The 13,895-nt window shown below is 43.5% G+C and overlaps 1 protein-coding gene across 13 annotated transcripts in view; it reads left to right on the forward strand.

Moving 5' to 3' along the window:
• MTMR1 (myotubularin related protein 1) overlaps nt 1–13,895 on the forward strand; it is a 61,956-nt gene that overhangs the window by 43,957 nt on the left and 4,104 nt on the right. For all 13 annotated transcript variants that reach the window (XM_074324106.1, XM_074324107.1, XM_074324108.1 and 10 more), the window contains 3 exons: nt 4,155–4,247; nt 8,383–8,496; nt 12,180–12,356. In XM_074324106.1, coding sequence (XP_074180207.1) covers nt 4,155–4,247; nt 8,383–8,496; nt 12,180–12,356 — 384 coding nt within the window. The remainder of the gene's footprint in view (nt 1–4,154; nt 4,248–8,382; nt 8,497–12,179; nt 12,357–13,895) is intronic.

Genomic DNA, 13,895 nt, shown 5'->3' on the forward strand with positions numbered 1-13,895 from the left:
TCATATAACATAGAATTAACCATTTTAAAATGTACAGTTCAGTGGCAGTTAGTACATTCACAATGTTGTGCAACCTCTGTCTAGTTCCAAAACATTCATCACCCTAAAAGGAAACCCCATGCGCATTAAGCAGTCACTCTTCATTCCTTCCTCCCCCAGCTCCTGACAACCACTGATCTGGTTTCTGTCTCGATGAATTTGCCTGTTCTAGGTACCTGATATAAGTGGAATCATACAATATTTGTCTTTCTGTGACTGGCTTGTTGCACTAAGTTTTCAAGCTTCATCCACGTTGTAGTTTATATCGATTTAATTCCTTTTCATGGCTGAATAGTACTCCACAAAATGTATAGACCACATTTTGTTTATTCATCTGTTGATAGACACTGGGATTGTTGGCTGTTGTGACTAATACCGCTATGAACATCGGTGTACAAGTTTTGCCATACAAAACAGCACAGACTGCGTGGCTTAAACAAGAGAAATTTGTCTCATAGTTCTGGGTGCTGGAAGTCCAAGATCAAGATTGTGGCAGGGTGGGTTTCTCCTGAGGCCTCTCTCTTCAGCTTGTAGATGACTGCCTTCTCTCTGTCCTTGCCTCTGTATCTGGTCCTTGCCTCTGTATTGTGGTCTTCCCTCTGTATCTGGTCCAGGTTTTTTAAGGACACCAGTCAGACTGGCTTAGGGCCCATCCTAATGGCCACATTTCAACTTAATCAGCTGTTCAAATCACCTCTTTAAAGGCTCTACCTCCACATATAGTCACATGCTGAGATTACTAGGGGTCAGGATTTCAACATGTGAATTTAGGGGGCACAACTCAACCCACAATAGCCTGCTCTCACTTTGGGGTATGTATCTGGGAATGAGATTGCTGGGTCACCTGGTAGGGCATTCTTGGGCTGCCATGTGTGTTTTAGTGCAACTGGCAGCTAATTCCCCATCTGTCCAGGCTGTTGAACTGTTGGGAGTGTCATCTGGTCTATGTGTTGAATTGCAACCCATTCAGCCTCACTTGTGGAAAGCAGGAGGATGGGCAGTTTGAGGACTTCCGTGTCCACAGCCGTAAGGGTGCTGAGTGTACCCTCTGTGCCTGCATTCTCAGGGTGCACAGGGAAGGGCAGTGCTATGGCATCCTTTTGGGAGCTGTTGTCACATCTATGGGCATACCCCTTTCACTCTCTGTGGCTTGGTTTCCCTTTTCTGAAATGGAGTGCTGTGGGGTGGGAATGAGTTTATATGTACCAGGTGTGGAGGATAGTGCCTGATCCAGGCCGTGCAGGTAAGTCGTAGCTCCTGTTACTATTTTAAACCTTATCACAAACTCCTTTGTTGCGTCTTCCCTCAGCAAAAGCTGTTGTGGGCACTCACTGTCACTTTCTCTCCTTCCGGTCTGTCTTGAAACTACTTCAACCAGACTTGCTTCTAACAATCCCCCCTCGAAACTGCTCTTGCCACAGTCACCAATGACCGCCACTCCGCCATGTCCTTCTCTTATTTGGCTTGAGCATTTGACACTGTTGCTTCTTCCCTTCTTGTGGAAACACTTTCTTCATTTGCCATCTACAGCCTTTTGAATTTCCTCCTACCTTCTGGTCCTCCCTCTCTCCCTAACCTCTTAATGTTAGGGTGCCCCAGGGCCCAGTCCTTGGGCTGATCTCAACGAGTCCCATGACTTTAAATACACATATTTCAAATCTGTCATCTCCTCGCCATTGCCACCGATGCCCCCTTAATTCAGGCCTGGCCGTCTCCCTTGAGGCTGTTATGGCTTCAGGCCTGGCCGTCTCCCTTGAGGCTATTATGGCTGTCTCTTAACTGGCCTCTCTGTTGCCTATATCCTTCCAAACCGTTGTCCCGACTGCAGCCAGATAGAGCTTTCCAAGCAGATCTGAGGCTGCCACTCCCCAGTGTGACTTCCTTAGAGCCTGCCATGGCCCATGGGATTGTGGGCAAACTCCTCAGCACGGCATTCGAGGCCCTTGGCGGCCTTTAGTCCACCTTTTCAGCTTCATCTTGCCTCCCTTCCTTTGCCGCATCCTCTGAGCCTCAGCTGTGCCCAGTGACTAATGGCATCCCTCACTGCTTCTGATATAATATGTCCCTGGGCAGCCAGGAAGCAGGCGCCTTCCTGTCCTTCGAGGTGTATGTCAAGTGAGACCTCCTCCATGACCGACCTGTGTGACTTTCCCTACTTGTTCTCTTGTCCCCATCTTAGGACAACCACTTGGTCCTCTGTGGTCCCACTATACTCCTTGGAACACTTTACTATCTTCGTTCTTCATAGGTCTTTCTCCCACAACTAAACACATAATGAATTATTCATCAGGCACAGGTACTGTGTCTCATTTGTTTTGGTACCCTGGTGCCGAGCCAAGGATCTGGCGTCTACTAGACACCATGAAAATGCCTGGAATCCCGAGGGCCAGGCAAGATACATTAATGACATACACCATAGGAGTTCAGTGAATGTCTGTTGAAAGAATGAATCCTAAATTGTGAACTATCAGTGTAAAACTGTTCCCTAGGTGGCTTAAGTAGTGAAGAGCAGGCTTCACAAATCATTTCACAAAGGCAGAAGTACAAAAATAAGGCAATACATACGCCTGCTATGGAAAACAGTATAGCAGTTCTTTAAAAAATGAAAAATGGAATTCCCATATGATCCAGCAATTCTGCTTTTGGTGTATACCCAAAAGAAGTGAAAGCAGACTCAGATATTCGCACTGCCGTGTTCATAGCAGCACTGTCCACAATAGCCCAAATGTGGAAGCAACTGAAGTTTTCATCAACAGACAAATGGATAAACAAATATGGTCTCTACATACAATATAATATGATTCAGCCTTAAACAGGACGGGAGTTCTGACACATGCTACAACATGGATGAACCCTGAGGACATCATGTTAAGTGAAATAAGCCAGTCACAAAAGGACAAATAGTGTGTGATTCTGATTATGTGAGGGCCTTAGAGCAGCCGTCAAATTCATAGAGACAGAAAGTAAAATGGTGGTTGTCGGGGGCTGGGGGAGGGGGAATAGGGAGTTGTTCAATGCGGACAGAGTTTCAGTTTGGAGAGATGCAAAGGTTCTATGACGGATGGTGGGGATGGCTGCGTAACAATGCGGATATACTTAATATAACTGAACTGGACACTTAAAATGGTTAAGATGGCCAAATTTATGTATATTTCACCACAATTAATTTTAAAAATAAAGGCAATATAATGTTACTCTGAGGTGTTGACAGTGACTGGGTCATTTCCTTGTTTTTACATCTTTCCTGGTGGCAATTTCATAGATCCAGTATTCTCACTCTTTCTGTGTTGTGATTCCGTTATATCTTCATGATGTTTTTCGCTTCCTTTTGCTTAGTTTATTTGAATCCTCAGATTATTTGAAGCTTGTCTTAAAATGCTCACTCTTAAGCTGTTTTTCACCTTGACATTTTCAATGCTTTTTATCAGTCCTGTTCATGTGTTTTAAATGATCTTTTACTTTTTAGTATGAATCTATGAATATCTTCTAAAATATCAAAAGGTATGAAATGCAATTGTAGATGTCAATTATATCTCAAAACTGGAAAAAAATGCAATATTGGATTGCCTTGAGCAAGGACTCTACCCATTGCCATTTCAAGAGTGAGATTTTGGGGTTCTCCGAATCATGTAGAATTGCTTAAAATTTATATGTTGTTAATCACTATTTTTATTCTCAGACTACCTGACATTTTGGAACAATGGGAAAAACTGTTTTTACACTTGTGGAGAAAGTGGCAGTCATGATGCTTTACGGGGTGCTAATTGGTAGTTTCACAGTGACACCGTGCCCTTGGTGTGGTGGCTGGGGTTGCCCCCATCCTTTGGACTGAAAAGTTTGCTGGCCATTTGCTTTTAACAGTTGATCCCACCTATCTGAAAGAAAAATTACAAAACAATCAACATGTAAAACTCTAGTACACTGAAAACGTGTTTCCGAAGAGTAATGGAAGTCAGTTCAAGTCAGGGAACATTTTTGAGTTCCTGTTATGTGCCAAGGATTCTGTTAGGTCTTGGGACATACAAGTGAGACATGATTCTTGTCACCAGGCAATTTAAAGTGCCTTTTGAGAGGACCATGGCATACATTAAAACGTTTAACCCATTTCTTTTCAGCGAGTGGGCCATGGCAATGACAACCATGCTGATGCTGACCGGTCCCCAATATTTCTTCAGTTTATTGATTGTGTTTGGCAAATGACAAGACAGGTAAGAGATTTCAAGTGTATTTCTGACCTATATAATCTGATTCAAACGTATGTTAAAGTTGAAGATTAGATGAACTTTCATCTTCATTCAAAATGAAGATGTGTATATGTGTGTGGAAAACATGATCCCTTCTGTTATAGAATTCATTTTGATTCTAATTCATCTAGACAGATAAGCAGGAAATTAGAAGCAATCAAGTTCACATCAAAAATTCCTTTTTTTGTGCAAGTGTTTTTTGGCAGTCATCCTGTTCCCCTGTCCTGCAAACCAAGGCCTGCTCCTCAGTCATCCTGCCTCTCTTGCTCCCTTTCTGGGCTGGAAATGTAGGATCCTGCCAGGTGTTAGAAATGGGGATGGGACCGAAGGCCACCGAAAGGGGATTTTACCAGGGAATCCAGGAATCTCCACACCCTGCCCCAGCCCACAGCCGCTCCAACCTGAGGACCCATGGCGGAGAAGAAGCCGCAAACTATCTTGTCATCACCTGCTTAGTTCCCAAAGCCAATGCATGGGGCCCTGGTAAGCAAGGAGGCCATGCATGGTCCCCCTTCCCTTCCCTAAGCTAGTTGGGCCCGGAGGGCTTCAGTTCAAAGCAGACCATAAGGCATGCGCTGTTTCTCACCTCATCTCCAACATCCAAACCTGAGTCTGGGGACTTAACCTCATGATGGGATATCGTGCCAAAGAAATGGACGTGGCATCAGAGAGAGAGACAGAGCCAGAGCCAGACAAAGAGACAAAGAGGCGCAGGGGGTGGCAGGAGGCAGGGGTGCTCAACGCCCAATGCCCAAGACAATTTCACAAGCCCTCCAGAGGATTCTGCCCTAGACCAGTACAGCTCAAACTTGCACAAGCACACACATCCCCCAGAGATCTTATTAAAATGCAGATTCTGATCCGCTTCTGGAGCTGAGCCTGAGTCTGCCTTTCTAACAAGCTCCCAGGTGGTGCTGGTGGTCCACAGATCACACTGGGAGTAGCAAGGGTCTTAGCATAAACATACCTTCAGAAATAAGGAAGAGGGTGAACGGGAGAGGTCTGAGCAGCTAAAGCAAATTCCCGGAGTCCTCGGACCTCCCTTAGACCAGCTGCCCAAGCAGATTGGGCTTAACCAGCATCTGAGTGGCAGGTCCTAGCTGACTGAAAGCAGCCAATTAGAGGAATGATGGGGTAAGAGGGGTGGTCTCAGAGGTAGGCACCCTGGTACTAGTGACAGGTATCAGTGGGCACATACTCAAAAGGCGTGGAGGGTGGCCAGAAGTTGCACTGTTTTGTGTGCCATGCACTTCTTGCTGTTCATATTGATGCCAGGCCAGTAACAAAATTAAATGATGGTTACATTCAAATTAAATGATAGTTACATTCAGGTTAAGACAAAGTGTGAAATCCATCTTAGAAAAATTGCGTAAAAACGTTGAACACAGAAAATAATTCTGATGCTTCTGAAGGGATAAGCAGTGTTTTTGTAGATGTGCAACAACTTATTCCTCCCCGATGCCTAGGTAAACGCGGATGTGTTTATAATATCGTCAAGTCAACTACCACTTTTCATGTTGATTAGTGCCTATTTTCATGTCTAATCTCTATCATTTTTGTACCATTTATTGGTTTTTAGGAAAGAAAATGAGGGGTTTGATTTAGAAGATTTCACATGCCTCTCACCGCCCTAACACTCTGTCCATGAAATGTGTATAATTATTTAAAAATAACATCATTAATGCATTAGAAGCAGAAACATGCATGATCAGTCTTTATCAATTAAATCACACGTGAATGAGGTATAGCTTGTTAGAAAAGATGTGCTAATATAACAAGATTAGCTTATTTTTAGGCTGCCTACTGCTAAATCAAGTAAGCTAAATCAATGTGAAATTGTCAGAAATCTCAGAATCAAATGAACTAGTTTCTCTGCACAAATTGATATAAAAAGAACTAAAGGGAAAAGTAATTGAGGGACTCTTTAGAAAAGAGTCTCAAAGACATTCTACAACAGCCATACTTTGATAGACTCTCTATCCTTTTGGATAGCTTTAGGAAGTTGTTGATATTTTTGTCCCTCAAGAGGTGCAGAATTTCGTTATGGATTCCTATGGGGTGTTTGAAGCCATACTTTTTAGGTAAATGGCATAGTTTCCAGGTGAAGAGGCCCACACAAACTGTAAATTAGAGACTTCATCTTTCATTTGTATTATCCTATTGTTATGTCCCCTAATGAAATGTTTTCTGAGTTGCATTTAATGCCACAATGCCCTTTGAATGTGAATAGCAGTCCTGACCCAACATTATAAAGATGGAGCCCTTGTGCCCCCGTGTCATGGATGCTGAGAGGCTTGGGCTAAGCTCCATCCACCCTCACCTCCCATACCTGATGCGCACTAGGCCACAATAAGACTCCAAATCAGTGGTGCTAAAATGAGCCCAACCAAGCTCCCTGATCCAGAACGCAGGTTCAGGTTAGGAATGAACACTCATCCGACTTTAAAACTATGTCAGTAAAAGCCTTGCTGTCCTGTTAGTAAACATATTTTTTGTTCATTTATTTTGTTCTTTAGATTTCACATATAAGTGAGATCATATGGTACTTGTCTTTCTCAGTCTGACTTATTTCACTCAGCATAATACCCTCTAGGTCCATCCATGTTGTCGTAAATGGCAAGATTTCATTCTTTTTTATGGCCAAGTAATACTCCATTGTATGTATGTACCACATCTTCTTTATCCAATCGTCTCTTGATAGGTACTTGGGTTGCTTCCATATCTTGGCTCTTGTAAATAGTGCTGCAATTAACAAAGGGGTGCATATAACATTTCAAATTAGTGTATTGGATTTCATTGGATAAATACCCAGGAGTGGAATTGCTAGGTCATAAGGTTCTATTTTCAAATTTTTGAGGAAACTTCAAACCGTTTTCCATAGTGGCTGCACCAATTTGCAATCCCACAGTGCATGAGAGTTCCCTTTTCTCCACATCCTCGCCAACACTTGTTTGTGGACTTATTGATGATGACCATTCTGACAGGTGTAAGGTGATATCTCATTGTGGCTTTAATTTCTCTGATGATTAGTGATGTTGAGCATCTTTTCCTATGTCTATTGGCCATCTGTATGTCCTCTTTGGAGAACTGTCTACTCAGGTCCTCTCCCCATATTTTTAATTGGATTGTTTGCTTTTTTTGGTGTTGAGTTGTATGAGTTTTTATACATTTTGGATATTAACCCCTTATCCGATGTATCGTTGGTGAATATCTTGTCCCATTCAGTAGGATGTCTTTTTGTTTTGTTGATAGTTTACTGTGCAAAAACTTTTTAGTTTGATAGAAAAGGCTTCGTTGGAATTCTCTAAAACCCTAGTAAGAATTACCTAAAACAACAGTTGAGATGATCGTGTGATTTTCTTCCTTATTTTGTTAATATGGTGAATTACAGTAATTGATTTTTTTCTAACATTATTGATTTACAAATGTTAAAGTAGCCTTTCCTTCCTGAGATCAACCCCACTTGGTCATGTTGTGGTACCCTTTTTAATGTATTGCCAGGTTTGATTTGCTTATATATTGGGAAGGATTTAGGGGTGTATGTTCACGGAGTTGTCTCTGTGGGAAGGTTTTTAATTATGAGTCGTTTCTTTAATAGATACAGACTTTCTGCTTTTTCTTGAGTCACTTTTGGTATATGCTGTGCCTATGGTGCCCCTGCCCGCCTCTGTGGCTCAGAATGTACCTCCAGGCACAAAGCTGGGACAATAGTAGGACTCTCCTTCTTGTTTACCTTCTCTTGGGGGTCACAGTCCCATGCTGCCTATTGCTAATTTCTGAAAACAGCTGTTTCATATATTTTGTCCAGATTTCTAGTTGCTGCTGGCAGAAGGGTGAATGTGGGCTTTGTTCTACCATCATGGCAAGAAGTGGGAGCTCCATAAGCTTTTGTAGGCATTGAAAAGTACAGCAAGTTTTGTTGCTTCAGGTTTAGCCAGATCTATAAGCTCGGGCTTGAAACTCTAGATAGTTAAGTGGGCTCCATCTTCCTTTTAATCTTTGACTATATTCCAAGTTGCAGTTTAGCTGACTTTCACCAAAATATCTGTACCAAGGTTTTAGAAATTGAACTTTAACCTTGTTTCTCTTTCCATTTAAGTTTCCATCAGCGTTCGAGTTTAATGAACTCTTCTTGATTACAATCTTGGATCACCTTTATAGCTGTCTCTTTGGGACTTTCTTGTGCAACTGTGAACAGCAGCGATTCAAAGAGGTAAGTGCACTACAGCCTGTCCATTGTTTTCCCGCTGCTTGGGTGCCTTTCCCATGAAGTGCCACTATAGAAGGGGTACTGAATGGAGAGGGGACTTGGGTCTAGCCCTGCTGCTGTCTGTAAAAGGAGGGGTTGCGCTACATGCCCGCATGACTTCACCAGGCCCAGCCCAGCTGTCTGATGTTCCATGTTATCCGGTCCAAGCCCCTTACTTCCTGGGTTCACAGCTCTCTGAGTTCTGTAGGGTCAGTACTAGATCCTGGACCCCCTAAACTCCAATCTCGTACTTTTCACTATACCAGCTCCAAAATGATACGATTCTGCTTGTCGTTCTCTGTGCTGTTGGGAAGAAGGGTACATGGAGCCCTGGGAAAATGAAGTCTGTAGATGAGTCCCAAACCTCCCCCTGGGCAGCATGCTCTACTTTCTTCTCCAGCAAGCTGGTAAAGAGCAGCTATCAAGACTCTCCGTTACATCTCAGCTCTTCTTCCTTTCCTCCTCACTCTGGGATAAAAGAAAGAAATGATCAAAAGTGAGGAAGTGTTGGAGAAAAGCAGCTTATTCTCTGGGTAATAGAAGAGTATACTGCCTGCGGGCAAAGTATATTAGAACCTTTTAGCACCTAGGAGGAAACAGGAGGACACCGGCGCCCACATCCCTCTCAGCAGCCTCTCCACAGCTGACCGCCCCCTTATTCCGTAGCCTCCCTCTGGCTCTCCCCCATCTCACTGGCCTCACCCGCTCAGGCTCTTCCCTTTGAACCCATTTCTAAACTTGGAGTCATCTGGGCCCAGTCCTGGGTCCTCTTCTCTAGGTTACTTCATCTGTCTCAGGGCTTTCAATGCCATCTGGTTCCTCCCCTGCTCTTTCGCATCTCAGTAAATGGCACCTCTGCCCACTGAGATGCTGAAGCCAAATACAGAGGGGCCCGTCTTCAATTCCTGTCTTGCCCTCACCACGGCTGCCATCTCCCGTCCGTCAGTGTGCACTGCTGGCCCTGTCCCTGTCCCTGTCCCCGAAATACATTCTTAATCTGAGCAGTCCTCACTGCTTTACAGCTACAAACCTAGCTCAAGCCCCCTCAGCAGCTGCCCAGAAACAGACTTTGCTCCCTCCATTTGTGATCTCCTGCAGTCCACTCAAACATGGCGACCCAGGGCGCCATTCCCAAACTTCACTCCCACCATGTGCCTCTTCTCTGCTTGAAACCTCCCCATGGCTTCCCACCGGGGTCAGGTTAAAACCCACACTCCTGCAGGCCTGTTAACGTCTGAATAATAAAAAATAGAGTGAATTTTATGGTATGCAACTTACAACTCAATAAAGCCATGTTAAAAATCTACAGGAGCATGAAGTTCATATGTAGAATTTAAACCCTTATGTTTTGTTTTTGTTTTTTTGCCAAAATGTACTCTTAAAAGTAAAAAAAAAAAGACTCTCTTTGTGTTTTACATTTGCATGCCATATAATTCACCCTTTTAAAGTGTGCAGTTCAGTGGTTTTCAGTATATTGAGTATGCAGATATTACCACCATCATTCATAAAATTTTCATCACTCCAAAAAGAAACCCCATACCCATTAGCAGTCATGTCCCCGTCCCTCCCTGTCCCCAGCCCGTGGAAAACACTAATCTACTTCCCATCTCTATGGATCCACTTCTGGGCCTTTCATATAAGTAGAATCATAAAATATTTGTCCTCCTGTGGACTGGCTTATTTCACTCGGCATGTGTTCAAGGTTCATCCATGTTGTAGTGTGTGTGTTAGTACCATATTCCTTTTGATGGCTGAATAATATTCCATGGTATGAGAGACCACATTTTGTTTATCCATTCATCAGCAGATGGATCTTTTGGGTTGTTTGCACTTTTGACTATAATGAATAATGATGCTATGAGCACTCATGTACAAGGTTTTGTGTGGACATATGTTTTCATGTCTCTTGGGTAGATACCTAGGAGTAGAATTTCTGGCTCATATGGTAACTCGAGGTTTAAGCTTTTGAAGAATCCCAGACTGTTTTCCACAGAAGTTCCGACATTTTACATTCTCACCAACAATGTCTGAGGGTTCCATTTTCTCCTTGCAGACACTTGTTAGTGTCTTTTTGATTGTAGCCATCCTAGTGGGTGTGAACTGGTATCTCATTGTGGTTTTGATGTGCATTTCCCTAATGATTAGTGAGGTTGAGCATCTTTTCATTTGCTTATTGGCCATGTGTGTATCTTCTGTGGACAGATGTTCATTCAGATTCTTTGCCCTATTTTTAGTTGGCTTATTTATCTTTTTATTATTGAGTTGTATAAGTCCCTTATGTATTCTTTATATATACAAGTCCCTTATCAGTTATGACTTGCGAAACTTTTCTCCTGTGTATCGTCTTTTCATTTTTTTAAATGATGTCATTTGAAACAAGTCTTTAATTTTGATAAAATACAATTAATTTTTTTCTTTTGTTGCTTGTGGTTTAGTTGTCATATCTGAGAAACCACTGCCTAACCCACAGTCATGAATATTTGAGCCTGTGGTTTTGTTCCTAAGAGATTTATACTGTTAGCTCTTAAATTTAGGCCTATGATCCATTTTTGAGTTATTTAATGTATATAAAGTGCAGTAAGGGTCTGATTTCATTCTTTTGCATGGGGTTATCCAGTTGGCCCAGCACCATTTACTGAAAAGACTACCTTTCCATTTTTGGCACCCTTGTTGAAAATCACTTGAGTGTAAATGTGAAGGTTTGTTTCTGTATCCTTTTCTATTCCATTGATCCGCATGTCTACCCACCCTTGCCAGCACACCTGTATTGATTAGCTTAGCTTTGTAGTAAGTTTTGAAATCGGGAAGTGTGAGACCTGCAAATTAGTTCTGTTTTTTTCAGGATTATTTTGGCTAGTGGAGGTCCCTTGAATTATTGCTGGTGTTTCTCTTATAAATATAAAATATGAAAAGGTCCTAACTGAATTTTCTGAGTCTGGATACCTTGTGAGGAAGCCGGGGCTTGGGAACAGCAGAGTGGTAGAATACCTTCTTGACCTCATTGTTTTCTTGTTTGGACTTTGTCACTGTGCCTGATCCATGTTTCATGTTTACCTGCCCCACCATACCTGTGGGTTTGGGTGTTTTCATTCGGATGAACAATGTACATAACATTTCTAAACAATGTACTGTAACATTGGGGGGTGGGGAGATACATTTTAATATTTACTTCTCTATATAAGGTCGCTCCAGCCTGCCACCTGGCATGTTTTCCCCAAGATCGCCATGATTTTCCATTGAAAAGAATCTTATCTATAAATTCTACCCACAGTCCTTAATAGTAAGAGTTACAAAAGCAAACCGCGAACCAGAATTTGAGATGTACTCGTATGTGTTATTGATGAACCCCCTCATCCCATGGTTGTTAGAAAGCTCTCATTCTGCCTTCACACAGACGCAGTCGCCAGATGTGACCTAACTCAGCAATACGTTTTCCAGCACAGTAATCAGTGTGTGTTTTCATGTCATCCCAGCATGAGGCGATGCATGGCAGAGGGATGGGGGTGAGGCCTAGTAAACGTGCCTGAATTTTCACCGCTTGAACTCACTTCATTCCTTATTCAAGTCCTTTTCTTATGTAATATGAATTCTTAAGGATACGAAGAAAAGTTGAATTTATCTCAAGGTATTCCTTTTTCGTTTTTCAGGATGTATATACGAAGACTGTATCTTTATGGTCTTATATCAATAGCCAGCTCGATGAATTTTCTAATCCCTTCTTTGTGAATTATGAAAACCACGTCTTATATCCTGTTGCAAGTCTGAGTCATTTGGAATTATGGGTAAACTACTATGTGCGATGGAATCCGCGGATGAGGCCTCAGGTATCTTTTTGTTTTTCTTCTTTCCAAAAGAGCATGTCTTTTTGTCCAGGTAAAGATGGTGTTACAGAAATGTGTGCATGCTTCGTGTTAGTGTATTATACCGCAGGCTGTCTGCCCTCTGCCTCTCGTGTTCCCCTGTACCTGTGCCTCTGCCCCCACCCATCCTGGGCTGATGGACTCCATGTCCCACAGGCCACCCCTCATTCCCCTCCCCCATTGACTCTGGAAACATTTTCCCTGCCCTCTGCCTCTCAGCAGTGCCAATAGCTGGTGCTCCGAGAACCTTCTTTAGGAACCTTTCCTGACCTGAAATTCTCCTCCATTTACTATATGAGGGCCCTGCTGCTATTACCGTGTGCCAGGAAAATTTCTAACGTGGTGCGAGAGGCCACTTGCTGCTTCCTATGTTACAACAGTAGCAAGGGCAGTTAGCACTGCCACCCTGGTCAAACACATTGAAGTCAGGGGACCTTAGCACTAGGTGGCCAAGCACATAGTTCTAAGTACCACCTGGGCTCTGGGTTTAGTGTGCGTTTTGAGTAGCAAAAATGCTAACTTTTAAGAGTGGTAAAACTATTTTCTTTATTGAAGAACTTCTGAAGCTGGAGAAACCGTCTCAGCTCTTTACCCCACGAAAACAAACAGTATACATTTAGTCTACTTCTGTGGTCAGTGGTCAATGTTCTCAATACAGATTTTCAACTCTATTTGTGGCCAGTAAGCCATTAGTAACTCATTTCAAATGTTTATGGCTTATCCCTGTACCGATGAGCATCCAGCCATAGCTCTGTGGTGTCTGCCGAGAGTGCTATGGCATCAGTTAGCAATCATCGGTGGCCTCCAGAAAGCATCCTCAGAAACACGGTCCCCAAATCCTTTCCCCTTTCCTCTTGGGAGTGGCCCACGCCTCATCATGTGACCCGAGTCAGTCACACCAGGCCTCCTGGTGTGTGCAGTCATGGAAGGGAACGCTGCCCCAAGCCAGGGCCAAATACTGTCTCTTTTGGTGATTTGATGCCTGATGCGGGGCAAGGTCTTGAGCCTTGCAGAGCCCTTGTGGAGGATGCGAGTGTAAAATGAATGCCTATCTGGGAGAGAGGTAGGCAGGTGGTTCAGCTTTTCGTATTCTCCCTGCACCATGCTACACAGAAAGGAGAAATGGAAGGCAGTCCAAGGGCCACAGCGTTTTATCCTCAATGCAACAGGCACATTTTGGAGACCTCCTAGGTGCAGGACACACAGAGCATGTTGGGGAGTGGGCTGGGCCTTGGTCACATTGGAGGCCAGAGGTCAGCAGGCCCAGGCTGCAGAGAGCTGCGTGCAGCATCTCTGGGGGTTTGCACTTGATTCCAGGGTTGTGGGCGCCACCTCCCACCCCCACCACCAGGGTTTGTAGAGCAAGACCTGGTGTATGCTCTAGAAAGCTCGTTGTGGTAGCACTAAGGTGGACAGGAAGGGAGATGGGGGGCAGTGAAGACTGTGGCAAAGGGATCAGCAAGAAGGCTGGTGTGGGTGTCCATGACAGGGGACAGTGAAGCA

This window comes from Rhinolophus sinicus, chromosome X, assembly GCF_036562045.2.
Source record: "Rhinolophus sinicus isolate RSC01 chromosome X, ASM3656204v1, whole genome shotgun sequence".
NCBI classification, from domain to species: Eukaryota; Metazoa; Chordata; class Mammalia; order Chiroptera; family Rhinolophidae; genus Rhinolophus; species Rhinolophus sinicus.